The 14,814-nt window shown below is 47.5% G+C and overlaps 2 protein-coding genes across 3 annotated transcripts; both read right to left on the bottom strand.

Moving 5' to 3' along the window:
• Positions 1-443: 443 nt before the first annotated feature.
• otpa (orthopedia homeobox a) lies at positions 444-5,611 on the bottom strand. 2 transcript variants are annotated; one of them, XM_088392487.1, is made up of 3 exons: positions 5,243-5,611; positions 3,997-4,490; positions 444-1,834 (listed from the first exon to the last, which is right to left on the bottom strand). In XM_088392487.1, exons 1-3 carry the CDS (start codon positions 5,277-5,279, stop codon positions 1,325-1,327), a joined length of 1,041 nt encoding a protein of 346 aa, XP_088248613.1. In that variant the 5' UTR covers positions 5,280-5,611; the 3' UTR covers positions 444-1,324. The 2 variants fall into 2 exon arrangements, with proteins under 2 accessions (XP_088248613.1, XP_088248612.1); XM_088392486.1 differs by having other exon boundaries at positions 5,204-5,608.
• Positions 5,612-6,566: 955 nt separating this feature from the next.
• tbca (tubulin cofactor a) lies at positions 6,567-9,357 on the bottom strand. Its single transcript, XM_088392488.1, has 4 exons — positions 9,022-9,357; positions 7,648-7,753; positions 6,850-6,936; positions 6,567-6,753 (listed from the first exon to the last, which is right to left on the bottom strand). Exons 1-4 carry the CDS (start codon positions 9,072-9,074, stop codon positions 6,673-6,675), a joined length of 327 nt encoding a protein of 108 aa, XP_088248614.1. The 5' UTR covers positions 9,075-9,357; the 3' UTR covers positions 6,567-6,672.
• Positions 9,358-14,814: the final 5,457 nt, after the last annotated feature.

Raw genomic sequence — 14,814 nt, 5'->3', positions numbered from 1 at the left:
TCTTTTTCATCGGCTCAAGATTGTGCACCCAAAACGTATTTGAGAGGAAAAACCTACACTAACCAGAATGCAAATATTATTGATTTAAATGGATCTAATTTGATTCATGATTAATCTTGTTTGTAAAATATGAGCATCAAAAAATATTGAAAAGTCTTTTTAATAGACGATGTGAGAATAAGCAGTTCAGATAATGGATGGATGGATGGATGGATGGATGGATGGATGGATGGATGGATGGATGGATGGATGGATGGATGGATGGATGGATGGATGGATGGATGGATGGATGGATGGATGGATGGATGGATGGATGGGTAATTGCAAAGAGCTTTTCTATTATTTGTGTCATAATAAACACAATAAAAATGCACAGGTACAAAAGAATGAAACAATAACAGAATCACGTGATGTGTCGTTTATAATTCTGTCCAGTCATGTGATTGAAATGATTTCCATTTTATTGGAATACTTTACACATGGAATTGATAGAAACATGTCCATGAAACACCACCCCAAATGGCCGCCACACCACCATCGTCATCACCAGCACACCTGACCGACAGTCCCTTTCTTTAGCTTTGTTATTTTTCTTTTTTCTTTTTTCATCCATAGTGGCAAAAGTCCACTTTGAAGTCAATAAGTTAGAATGAGCTAAAGATAATAAATAAGCACAAGGGCAAAATGATTGAGCCGTGAAAATCAAAGCTAGAATGAATAAATAAGTCAATAAATAAAGACATTCTTGAATGTGGATGTTGACGAGTTGAAGCGGCACCAAAACCTCCATGTACATTTTTTTCAAATCCTTTCAGGCCTGACTCGTCTAAACGGGCCATTTGGATGAATACTGCCTTTGTGGAATATGAATTGAGCAGCAGCACGCAGCCGCCGTTTTGCCCCATCTCGGATGGCGGCCATTTTGTCAAATGACATCACATGTGATTGCCCGAGGCTCAGGTCACGACCAAGAAGAAAGCCGATTGCAAATGTCACACACTTCAACTCGGAAAAGAGGTGAGCTGTCATTGGTTGTTCCCTGAGCCAGGGTGATCTCCATTTCAGTGGAGTGGAACACATTTGCGTCAGCAAATTGTTTGACTTGACTTCCCCTTTAAGCAGAAGTGGCAATTTTAGACCGGAGAAAATACTTTTCCTGACCTTTGTGACCATCAGCAACTTTGAAGTGGTGGCAAAATGTGGATGGAGTCGAGCTGCACATTGGTGGGATAAGAAAAAATACCAGATTTCTTTTTTTTCTTTTGGGGGGGCGTCTTCTTTCAGCATTGACACAGGAATTGACGCCAACATCCAAGTGGTGGCATCAGGTGAAGCTCATGGACACTGTGTGCTCCAGAGCCTTCCGGCGGAGCGAGGCGATGCTCGTGCCCCGCCACATGTCACTGTCTGGCGGAGACGCGCACAGCTGCGGCGAGCCGCTCACGTTGCCGGGGAAGGGGGACTGGTACAGGTGAGACTGCAGCCCGCCGCCACCGCCGCCACCCGACATGTTGGACAGCCCCATGGAGGTGGGCGGCGGAGGCGGCTGGAGGCCGGCGCACTGAGCGTGGCCCAGGGATTGAGCCATAGGCGGCTGGCGGCCCCCCAAGGCCGGAGGCAGCTGCAGCTGGGACATATTGGCGGGGCCCCAGCGCCCGTCGTTGGCGTGGAAGGAGCACAGGCCGTCGCCCATGGCCGCCGCCGCTGCAGCCGCCGCCGCCGAGGTGAACTGCTGCAGGCCGTGATGAGTGGGCAGCAGCGTGCCCGGGGCCCGGAACACGTTGGTGCTCTTCTTGCGCTTTTTCCACTTTGCCCGGCGATTCTGGAACCACACCTGCATGTGTGTCAACACACCACTCAATGAGAGCATGGCACAGACAGATATGTATGAGCAAAAAAAGAAATCAATAAAAATCAGTCGTGGGCAGGAGAGTATTTCAGTCATGTACATGAAAAGGCTGTGAGTTTATTTAGGAGTAGCATGAATGTTTTTTCATGACGTTGATGGGCTCTCGTTTCTGATCTAAGTCAGCGTTGGTTTTCAAAAAGACTTTGTGCCTCATCCAAGTGAATCAGACTGAAATGTTCTTGTTAGCAAATGCTAGCTCGTTAGCTCGGTGTGACGGCTCGCCTTGAACTTTGTTAATTGCTACCTACAAAAGGTTCCACCCCCAAATAGTTGCACTGTAATAAAACGTAGATATGTTATGTAAAAAAAGAAAAAAAAAGGGTTAACTATTCACTCGACACACGAGATTTGGATATAAATCTAAAATTATCTGGAAATGATTGCATCTTGTTACATATTTCACAGATGCACTTTTGTGTACCTTTCTGTTGCTTTAAAAGTGCACACTTGGGTCACTTAGATTTTCCTTAAACGTTTGTCTTTGTAGAGGTTTTCCCTCTCCAAACGACAATTTTTTTTTGGGGGGTGGATAAGTTATTTGTTAGGGATGACGTTCATAATTTGCGTCGCACGAAGCAAGCGCACTCGTCTTTACAGAGCACTTTCGTTGCTGTTTTAACTGATATTTTCTTTGACCTTGTTTGTTATTTGAACATTTCGACCAATTTGAACGAATTATTCCTTATTTATGAGCACTATTTTATTTGAAAAAGCAGGCAATTGCACCCACATGTTCAATTGACTACATTTTCATTCGTCATTCTTTCCGGTTTGCGCACACAGTCGAGGAGAACGAATTGGATTTGCAATAAGGCAAAATCGTCTATTTTCACAAAGGGGCATGGCACAGGTCACTAGCGGACGATTTTTGAACCGAGAGAAAAATGCGTGTCTATCCACGATAATGACTTCCGAAAATGAAAGTGAGGCATATTGTGTCGCGTTAATGCGGAGGAAAAGCACCGGTGACAAATGGTGATGAGGTTATTTCCCGACTCGTCGTCACAAGATGGATGGAGGCGACGTTTGCGTGGAAAGCGGAGAGCCAAAAGCAGCCCCACCCCATAACAATCAAACAAATCTACATGGACGCAGATATCGTTTGCTATTGTATTATATATTCACAAGAATGTCAAAAAAGTCACTGCAATAGTCAAATGAAGCTCGTCTCGTCGATGGGATGAGCATCATTTGACTCTTTATCATTTCGTGCAAATTGCAGTCCGATTGCCCACACCGTCATAATAAGAACAATAAAATGGATGATGATGATGATGATGATGATGATGATGATGATGATGATAGTGATGCTATGGGTATTCTCAGGGTGTTGTTTCAAACCGGCGAGGCCCCTTTGGCTTGGCTTTAAGGATATTCTGATCGATTCTATTGTTCGTGCATTGACGTGCGTCTTAGATCTTCCTAGCTCGATATTTTTACACAGCCACATACGTAATTGTTCAACAACAGTAATGGCAATAATAATACATTTGAATAAGCATGACAGCGTAATTTCATCGTTTCTGCGTCACGTGGTGTTTATTTTTTATTTGAACCAAAAATACGCGCATGTATAGGCTTTAAAATATAATCGGGACTTAATCAAAGTTATGTTTATTATATTAAACACCTTTTGCAAAGATCTGCATTTTAATCCTTTCAAATTTTGTTGACAAAAATGAAATGACTCATCTTGTTTCTTTTAAAATGATTTTATACCGATTTGACAGAATACGCAATCTTTTCCAATGGAGACCACATTTTTCCATTCCATAACTATTTTGTTTTGGCACGTTAGTGAAGTGTGTCTTTTCTTAAATGTAAAGCAGATTTATTTGGCTTTGTAAAAAAATGACGAGACAAAAATAAAAGACTTTTTGGTTTTTGCTCTGCAAATGTTGATCATAAATGACGATTGCATTTTGTCAACCAAAATGTTCCTTTTTCGCAAACGGCAGAATGGGCAATTTGACACGAAATGCATTTGTGTGCAGACCTGCCGTGCGCTCACACAATTTTGGTTTCCCAACACAAAACGGAATGCATGCGCTCGCTCAATTGAGTTAATTGTCGATTAGGACGAATACCTGCACTCTGGACTCGGTCAGGCCAATCCTAAGGGCAAGCTCTTCCCGCATGAAGATGTCCGGGTAGTGCGTCTTGGCGAAACTCCTCTCCAGCTCGTTCAGCTGCGCCGGCGTGAAGCGGGTCCGGTGCCGCTTCTGTTTCTGGGCCTGCTGCTGCTGCTGCTGGTTCTGATTCGGTTGCTGCTGCTGCTGCTGCTGCTGCAGCTGCTGCTGACCTCCGTTGCCGCCATTCTGGTGCTTATCCTGCTCCTTGATCACCTGCACCGAGTTTGGGCCTCCCCCGACTCCTCCTGTCGGCCCGGAGGAGGTGATGTCGTCGGCGGGGACTATGGTGGCGCCGTTCACGCCGTCCGGGCCCGAGCCCGAGCCCGAGCCCGAGCCCGAGCCCGGGCCCGGGCCGAGCTCAGTGGAGTGTCCCGGGTCCTCTCCGCTTCCGGACAACCTGCACTTTAAAGCCTCGCGGTGGCCCAGGAGCTCGGCCGCATCTTTCATCCCTGTGCACGTGCAAAAACCAAAACCATAACATTTTCATTTCACATATAGCCAGCCGCACCTTGAAATTGAAGTGCATTTTCTAGTACTTTGTGTCAATTTGAGCTCAGCTCAGGCGATTTCCTGTGCTTGGCAACACCCGAAATGACTTTGAAACAAAAAGCTATGGAAAAAATAAACAAAAACAAATGCGTGTCAAACTTGCATTGATTTGATTTATGTGCTATAAAATGACCGAATTTTGATCGGGCAAAACACATCGATTCGATGTTTTTAAATCAAATTAAAATACAGCTAACCTATTTCAGTACAAGGATTGAATACAACGTACAAAACACGAGGGATAGTCTGTTCACATATTTGTCCCCAAAGTGTCAACATTTTATTAGTCGAGCAAGGTTTGTAATAGGACAACTTCTAACCCCAATGAGCAAATCTTATTTTCGTATACTCAGTTGTCCCCATTAAACTGGGAGAAAATAATGAAAAAAATAAAATAAAAAGTCAAACACACGTATAAAAGTTTGTAGAAATAGAAGTCAGGACTTAATGTGAAAGACTCGCCTAGCGTTTTCCATTCCACCATTATGAAATCAAATTACGCACTTAATATAATAATAATAATTGCTTTTCCAATGAATTAAAGCGCGGTGAATCACAAGAAGACAGCGTGCAATGACAGTGAGGAGCGTGCGAGTGTGTGAGTGGAGCTTACAGCAGAGTTGAAGCGCCGAGTTGGGTGAGGACAACTCACCCAGGCGAGCATCCAGGAGGTCGGCGTGAGAAAGCATTGCGCGCCGCAAGGGGGAAAAAAAAAGTGTGCGTGTGCGTGTGTGTGTGTGTAGGGGGGGTCAAGACAGAAAAAAAAACAAAAAAAAAAACCCCTCTACGCCTATTTAGAAAATGTCGTTGTTCTTAAATGAAAGCAAATTCGTTTTGCGCTTAAAAAGACGCCCGGTTTTCATTATAATGCACCTTGGACGGACGGGGAGGCGCCTAACGGACGAGCGGAGCGGAGTCGAGGCTCCGGTGCACGAGAGGGCGTCGGCCAATCAGAGGCCAAGGAACCTCCCCCACCGTAAAGCACCTTCCCTCCAATCCACCCGGCCATGCAGCAGCACTTGGTTCCCCTTAATTGGCTTTGATTTGTACCCCAAATTAAAGTCCAACAAGGTCTTCAAGTGATGCACCAAGCGAAACGTAAGCTCCGCTACCAAATACATATGAAATAAATTAGCCATCCAAAATAGATGACTATTATAATAATAAAATTAAAAAAAGTGTGCATAACCAGGTGGAAAGTGAACATGAGTAAAGCGAATCAATTTTATCAGGTTTATTTCGTTATAAAAATGAAATGTTGGACGCACAATCCCCCCCCCCCCCAAAAAAAAAGATATCCCCAAAGATAATGAGGACAAATAACAGAGCATTCTTAATAATGCTTGAAAAGCCTTTGCTATTTATATTTTTACATCGAGGATCATTTTATTAAGATGAAAGAAAAACAAAAAAAATGCACTTTTAAGGCTTTGATATGGAATAAAGATATGTAAATGTTTTGTTTATACGTTTTAAAACATATACACAATATTCTTACTGTGTATATTATTCTAATGGAATTTCTTGTATTTATTTTAATCCATGATTGAGGCATTGTCATCATCTTCAGTTAAAGTGAGGTGAGAAATAGCTGGGATAAGAAACAAAAATGTTCTGTTCAACGGTGGTCTTAGTCCAAGCATTTTTCAAATCAATATTTCATGAACAATGAAGTAAATCAGATATACTCCAAGACATCACGTCTTTCTCCTCTGCGAAGATCAACTCCTATTTCTTTTTGTTTTGACCACTTCTGCTTTACACTGCCCCTAAGTGGCCAGAATGAGCAGCACAATGTCTATTCAAAGTGTGACAAAACAGTCCAACTGTGCACATTCCATTGATTTATGTCATATGCAAGTGCGTGTCAAGTTGTTTGGAAGCGAGAGATGTAAATCTCAGGAAAAAGACGATTAGAGGACATTAGTTCAGGACCGGATGCGGTGCAGCAAAAAGACAAGACAAGACAAGACATGTATATTGCAGTCACTGCAGTGTATTTATGTGGCAACATCATCAGAACAACAAGACGGCAAAAAAAAAAAGGGGGGGGGGGGGGGAATGAATATTTGACGCAAGACCTCACACCTCCAGCTTAATGGAGTCCAACATGTTTTTGGCTTCTTGGTATTCTTCTGACTCCGACAACTCCTCCTCGGCTTCCTGAAAGGACGACAAACAAAATACACGGTTGGCTTCTTTTAGCAACAATGTTTTGACGTACGCTAACGAGAAATTGGACAACGTTGGACAACTGACCAGCAACTGCTGCAGGTCGCCGTGGGCGATGGTCATGCGACGTCGGCTGTCCGGGATCATCATGATGGTCTCCTGCAAGCTCGCCATCTGGAAAACAGCAGCCGCCTTTAGCCTGAATATAGCGCCGTGCGTCAAACGTTAGCATCAAGCTCGGCGAGTTTCATTGCAACAGATATGTACGGTCTGCGTGAACATTTTGGAGTTTTGGTTTCGTTAGCGCGACTATGCGACGCAAAGCTAAGTGCGAAGAAAAGACACGGCGCCCCCTGGCTGAGGTGGAATGATCCCATCGACGGCGGGATAAAAGATGACGCTCGGCCGGCTATCGATTCCATGAAGACAAAGAAGCTCTAATCCATCCTGCCTTAGACGCATCATCTCCAACTATCATCCATCTGGCCTCGCTATTAACGCCAGCCAAGCGTGCCGCCGCCGCTCGCTCGCTCGCTCGCCACCCGACCGCCGCGCTCTGAATGAACAAAAAAAAACAACCCAAAAAAAAACCCACGCAACCCAAAAAAAAAACCACGCTTGGAATTTTAACACTAGCGGTAAACATCGCTGCCGCCGCCGCCGCCTGAGGAATAAAAGTCGAGGGAACTGGACCTGAAGTGATTACCGTAAGCCGTTTTGCGTTGCCTTAACGTTTACGCTAACTTCCGCTAGGCCGTGTTTCCCGTTGGTAGCGATAGGACACGCAGACTGACCCATCGCAGCGATTGACTGCATTTGAAAAAACGTAATCTTGAATGTGGTCTCATTGTTGGTGACCGACAGCACATGAGATATGTCACGTACGTGTTGCTTGATGAGGAAAGCGTCGGCCTCCGCCGCTTTCAGCTGCTCAATCTTCTCCTCCTGCTTCTTGGCCTCCGCCTTGTAGGACGCCTCCTCTTTGGCCAGCCTGCACACACAATTGATTTGCCACGTCTCAGTGTATGCGTGTCTGAATAACACTGCCCCCCGGTGGCCGAGGTGCGCACACCGCAGGGAGCAACACAAGGAAGTGAAGGAAGTGACGTCAATTACGCCTCATCCAGAAACACGGGATGTGTATGCAGTGTGTGCGCGTTGTGGCACGTTTGGAACACACACAACAACAAGAACAACAACAAGAACAACAACAAAAAAGTGTGCATCGTTTCAATACAAGCGAAAGGCAGTCTAATAACCAAATGTCGGCACCTCCGCTTTTTCCCCAGCTCCGATGTTAATTTCTTATTCCTCACCGAGTCAGAGCGCCGGCGGTCGCGGTGGCTTTTAAATAGACCTGCCACCTCCCGCCTAATGGAAAAGGCATCTCGCTGGAAAATAGGATCGCGACAAAAAACAAACAAAAAAGGGAATTAAAGCCGGCCCGACATCCCGCCACGTTGTATTTCTGAGGCGGTGTGTGGCTAAGAGCGCAATGACAAAGGCAAATTACTCTTGTCATTTTATTAAATGGCCAGCCAGCCGGCCAGCCCACAGAAGTGTGGAGAAAACAGGACATGTTATGACATGGCAGAATAAGAGACGAGACAGAGCAGACATTCTAAATCTCTGCATTGGAAAAGGGCGGACAAGAACAAAAGCATCCGGTCTCGCTTTAATCTCTCTGTGGTTGTGAAACCAACAAAGTGACACATTTGACATCATTGAATTGATAAGGGAAAGGGGAGGCTTCTTAGTCTCAAGGAATCGACGACTCCAGCGCAGTGATCCATTCGTCATGTGACACGGCCGCGTCCCAGAATGAGCGTTCCGAAACACATTGTGAACAAAAGGAAGCGAACCAGACGTTGAAAATGCACTCCAAATGTCAAGTATGAGTCACGATGGATGCAGAGCTAGCGCGTCGGTCTAGCTTGTCGTTAGCCACGCGGGAGCTAACTCGTAAACAAATCGCACATACTAGCGGACAAGAAGCCACAAGCCACGCGAAGAAAAACGCATTCGTCAAGGCAAACAGCGCTGCGCATGAGTAAATACATATTGCTGTGTCCAACGGGCCTTACCAAAGCACCGGAGGGCCGAAAAGCCGTCGGTCGCAGTTACTGACCGCCTGCTCTGCCCCGCAGAGTCCGCCCGCCCGCCCGCCTGCCTGTCATCGCGGCTAAGCTAAGTAGCCTGCTAGCCGCGTCGTCGTCGCGTTCCCTGATGGGAGGGAGGGAGGGAGGGAGGCAAACTTACCGCTTCAAAACGCCGGTTTTGATCTTGATCTGTCGTGTTCTTGGGTCGGCCATGGCTGCGGCTGCTGACGGCAGGTAGAAGGAGAAGCTGTCGCTCGCGGCGTGCCGGAGGGGAGGCAAGTTAGCAGCACAGCAGCACAGCACGGCACAGCACAGCAGAGGAGAGCAACGGAAGGCAGGCGTGACAAGATGATGGCAGCGCAATCGATCACGGGAAAGAGTCGATTACCAACGCGGAAGCCGCATAAGAGACTCATAGAAAAGACTTTGCATTGTTATTAGTAATATATGCGACATGAAAGTCTTCCAAATACTAGTTGGGGTCATTTTCACTCATGAATCGCTTGGGTTAGCAATGACGTCACCACTCGTAAACGCAAACGCGTGTCTTTTGTTTTGACCCCCAATTCAAATGACACTATGCGATGTTGGCTTCATGTTTTTACCGTTCCACTAGTTTTAAACTGGCTACTCCACGAATGCATGGCCCCATCGTCTGATTTAAAGCCCCGGCACTCACGCTCCGCGCGAGATCGCTTGTATGGAAACTTATCGACTTGTAATCATGCGATGGAAAGTCACGTGGGCAACACTCAAGGCGCTGGCTGGCTGTTGATTATTGGTCTTTTCCGACTTTTCCAAACTAATAAGTGGTACGATCAAGCTTTTGCCAAGTGCACGCGGGCTGCTGCTGGACTTAATTGATATTGAGCGGGGGGGGGCTTTCAAAGGGGGCGGGGGCGGCCACTGGCTAATTTGCGGTTTAATCAGCGTTTGTAATGAGACGCTGATTAGCGCAGGTTGGAAATAAAAGAGAATTACAAGCAACGTCTGTCGGAGTCCAGTGATAATTCACTGCTAATTGTCGCGATTAGAGGCAACGGGATGACTTTGGGATATTGGAATGCCCCTCGCACCGACCCTGGGAAATAGTCAAATGAGGTCTTTCATAAAATAATAACAATGAGAGACAACTAGCACCCCACACTGCTGTACTTCACAAAACACGTCAAATACTCAGGAAGCCAATCGTTTTGGATTTTCAAAGACAACAGCTGGGGGGGGGGGGGGGGGGGGGGGGGCTTGATGTGGGAGCGAGCGTGGCTTGGAGGGGCTGAGACGGGTTCCACGGCACGCGCCTCCTCGGCCGGCCCACCGCCTGAATGGCAAATGTGAAATTAGCTCGAAATGTGTGCAGGAAGGCCCTGGCTCAATTAGCGCTTAGCAAGGAAGCAGAACTCTCTCTCTCTCGCTCTCTCTCTCACGCACATACATCCTTTCCTTCCTTCCATCCATCCTCCCTCCCTCCCTCCCTTCATCTGTGTGTGTCTCAATAAGTGTGAGGGTGGCGCACTCGTCGACGTGAAGAGATAAATGTGCGAGCGCACACACATGCGTGCATTCATCACGTCAGCAGAAGTGTCCGCCCATGATTACCTCTTCCGAGCTTGCCGGCAGTGCGTGCGAGGGAGGGAGGGAGGGAGGGAGGGAAGGAAGGCGAAGGGGGTGACGGGTGGCTAAATGAAACTTTGGAGGGGGTCACTGCTTTTGCGCTATTCATCTTCCTCCACCTCACACGCTCGCTCGCTCGTTCGCTCGCCGGGGCCGGCGGGTAATTACCTCTCGGCGCGCTGCGGCGCACCGCTTCATTATGTCCCCACGCGCGCACGCACGCACGCACGCACGCAACCTTTGTAATTGTAGACCGGGAAGCGTGGATGCGTGGTCGCCGAGCGTGTCGGGATGTAAACAGCTCGCACGCGCAGCTGAAGCCTTCAGCCAAAGCTGCAAGACTTCAGGTCAGCGAGCAGCAAATGGCTGACACGTCCGAGCGGAGCAGAAATGGGTGATGAATGACAAGAAGGAAAATGGCAACTTCAAGCCATGACTTTTTGGCCAACTTTGTATGTGAGTGAGCCAATACGGCCACTTGAAAGCCAAATGGGAGACTTGCACTTTCAGCCTTGTGCTGACCGCTTTCTGACTTTGCAGGCATCACGAATAAGCGACGGCTTCAAATCAAAGCTAAGCCAAACAGAAATGGCCCCCTGCGCGCGCGCGCGCTCGCTCGCTCGCTCGCTCGGCCCGTGCCGTCTCGTGGCTGGATAAACGTTTGTTTTGACGGGCGGGGTGGGGCGGTCCGTGGGGGCCCCGTGTGTCCCTGACAAGATGAATGTTGTGATGATCCAGAGGTTTCACTGGAGGCGCTCAACACGCCTGTTTGGCTCCCTGAGGTCCACTCGGAGTCGACACACTCACACACACTTTGTCACCGTGACAGCACTCGGCAAACTTGGGAAAAAGCAAGTCAAACAGAGTCCGTCCACCTTGAGCTCCAACGCTCTTGCTTTGCGTGACCGGAATTCATGTTATGAGAAAATACATTTCAAATATTTTCATATCTGGTACGTATTTATTTTGTTACATCATTGATCAATTATAAATAAACGTACAAAATATGAATTATGTTCAAAACTATAAAATGCAAAAATGTCAGGGAAGAAAAGAATATTTCATCAAGTAAATTAATTACAATTAAACTACAACTAATACATTTCCTAAAAGACTGCAAACGAACCCTAACGCTGAATAAAATATATTTATGGATAAACACAAAAGTATTAGTGACATCATTTGAATCCAAATCACAATTGAAGTCATGCACAAAATAAGTTCAATAACAAATCATTCCATTTGCCTTTTTCTTCCCCCTTCCTGTTGAAGTAATTGTACTGAATTTGAAATCATACATGAAGAAACGGTAGTCTTATTTTGTCCGCTCGTTTGATTTTCCAAATTTCAATTTTGTCCAGTGGTCCGAATTGCTGGCCTCGCTCGCGACCCCGAAGGCCCCGGCGTGAGCGAGCGGGGAACGCCTCCTTGGCAGGTTGCGGGAGTAATAAAGAAGGCGAATCAATAGGGCGTGCGATGGCGCCGGCCGAGGTGCCGCCGTTCATCACGCCGCTCGCCTGACGGCCGTCGTTCATCATGCTCAATGAGGCAACAAATAGGAAAATGACCATTTGGATCAAACACATCTGCGCTCATCCGCCCGCCTGCTTTATTCCCATTAACTACGCCCGTAAAATACGCTTGTTGTTTTTCCCCTCGCCGCCGCCGCCGCCGCCGCCGCCGCCGCCGCCGCGGCGTTTGTTTTTGGTAAACGTGTTTAGTTTTTTTCTTTTTCCGACTCGCCACGGCCACTCGGCACGCCGCCTCTTACGAACACCGCTGTCGCGCCGACCCAATTACACAAACCGTCACGTCGCTAAAAAACGGAATACAACACACACATGTGGAGAGGTTCATAATCAATACTAATCTAAGAAGACGACATCACAAGTATCAATAAAATACGGCAGACTCACCGCAGATGTCTTTTGCTAGCTCATGGTTTTGCTCTGACAAACCAATTCGACGACGGAAAAATGGTGACATCATCGAGGGCCGCCGCCCCGCTGATCCTGTGAGGTCAAATCCAATCTGATCTCGCTTGAGGGCAACATCTCCATTATATGGTACGAAACGATTCATCGCATAATCGACTTGTTGCCGATTTGAAAGCTGAAGCTAGGACTAGCAGCTAACTCGCAAAAGACACACGTCTCTCAGCCTTGAGCCATTAATCGCGGGCGGCTAAACCCGCCATTGTTCCTCGCCTTCGCCCCATAAATTGCCGCCGGCAGGTAAAGATGGCGGCCGGGATGCAAATGAGCCGCGCTGACAAGGTGTTGGCGTAATGGAGGGTGAAACGGCGACGTCGTTAGCGCTTATTGGCTTTACGGCCATCTCGTGCGAGACGCTCGGCGCGTCTTTGGGTTGTGTCGACGTGCGTGATCTGCCACGCTTTTTCAAACTTGAGTCCCGCGGTGCGGAATGAAGTCATCGCAGCCGCAGCTTCATGAAGGCTCGCTGATAAATAGCCGATCCACGGCCACGCTCAGGCGGGCGGGCGGGAGGCCGCCTTCATTCGCCACTCGGCCGCCTTCATTCGGCATTTCCGCAGATTCGACAAATCACCGGCCAAGGGGGACATCCATATGTGCTAACGGGTCACCGGGCAGACACTTACAAATTTGTGTGTTCTGAAGGGCCAGAGTCAGAGGCTCTCCACACTTCACTTATTTTCTGTATTTGTCTTTTTTGGAATTTAAAAATAATGACTTCTCAATTTGTTGTTGTGTTTTTACTTTTATTTACCCCCTTAGCTTTATGATCTGTATTTGTATTGTGGATATACTGTATGTAATTGTGTGTGTTGTGGGGCTGTCTTATGAAAGGTGAGCGTATGAATAATGCATTCCGCTGCCTTCTCATGACAGCCCCCCTCCTTCCTCCACACTCTTGACGGCATGGCTGCTGATCAAAAACGACATCGCAAGGGCCAGGCGGACCACACGCACACGCACGCGCGCACGCACGCACGCACACGCACCCACGCACACACACGTGCGCCACACATCAAAATGTGTATTTCCTCGGGGGCAAAAATTCCCTGGAGAAGATGGCATCCGAATGAATTTAGAATCATATATTAGCCTCCAAGTTTAGCCCGACAGTTAGCGCTGCGCTATTTATCTGCCGAAAGGAGGGCGGCGGCCAATCAAACACCTTTAGATAGATAAATAGAGTCAGTATTCTCTTTTGTTTTGGATCAAGTTCACTTGAAATGCGTCAAAGGCGTAAAACCATTTGAAATGAAAAAAAACGGAATTAATGACAATAAACAAGTCTCGACTGCATTGAAAGCATGTGGCTCCTCCCGCTGAGCCGATATGTGGCGTCAATCCATTTCTAGCCAGCGCCTTCCATCACGTCCTCCTGCCAGCCTAATTAGTATGCATTAGCAATTAGCGGACCTAATAGGACGCACGTTGATTGCATCCTGGCCGCAAGACCACCACCGGGCAAAGGAAATGCTCCTGTCAGGCTGCCACCGCTCCCAAAAACAAAAAGGCATTTTGTTGGACTTTTTAAAAAAAAAAAAAAAAGAAGATTTGTGTTTTGGAGAAAATGCTCTGGACCCATTCTTTGTTGCTCTTGAAAAGCAACGACCGGTATCGATTTGTTACCGTGGGTGGTTTCAAGCATGGACGGACGGGGGAGCTCTTAATGGACTGGGCCAGTTTGTTAACAGGATTATCACTGGATTAGCGTGAGATGATACGATCCCAGGGCGTAATCCCCTGCGTGTGTTTGGCCACATGTGCGCGGCCTTTTCACATGCTAACTAGCCGGATAATTGTCCCGACGGGGAGTCCATCCACAAAATCCCTCCGCCTCACTCTCCATTTAGCCCGTGTCAGGGACAAAAGGAGCGTTTAACTCCCCAACCGGGACACCAACCTTTAAAAAAAGAGAAAAGAAGAGAAAAAAAAAAAAAAAACACCGGCCTGAGCGTAGGTTAATTGAAGGTCACTGTGTGGGCCTGCAAGTGAGGATTTAGAAAAGGCCAATTAGCATTCAGACACGCGCGTGCGCACACACACAAGTGCATCCAAATACCGTCCGCGGTTTCCACCAACGATTTGGTGGTTTGTGCTCGACTGGATAAAGTTATTTTGTTAGCTTGCATGACTTTAAAAGCCTTGGTTAGCACCGCTCCGGGAACATGTTTTCAACCTTCATCCTTCTGCGCTTTCCGCGGCAGAGAAACAGAACGGAATGTGCTCGGAAAGCGTCGGCGTGAGAGAAAAACAGCTGTGTGTGGCGCGCAGGTGATGGATGCGGGTGGAGACGGCGTGACGGACGAGCTAACAGGTGTTAGCCGCCGCCGCCGCCGCCACCTGTCGCC

Source organism: Syngnathus floridae, chromosome 12 (assembly GCF_059516105.1).
Source record: "Syngnathus floridae isolate MCC-2025c chromosome 12, RoL_Sflo_1.0, whole genome shotgun sequence".
NCBI lineage: Eukaryota > Metazoa > Chordata > Actinopteri > Syngnathiformes > Syngnathidae > Syngnathus > Syngnathus floridae.
The sequence above is the reverse complement of the archived record's forward strand: the minus strand, read 5'-3'. Positions and strand labels throughout refer to the sequence as shown.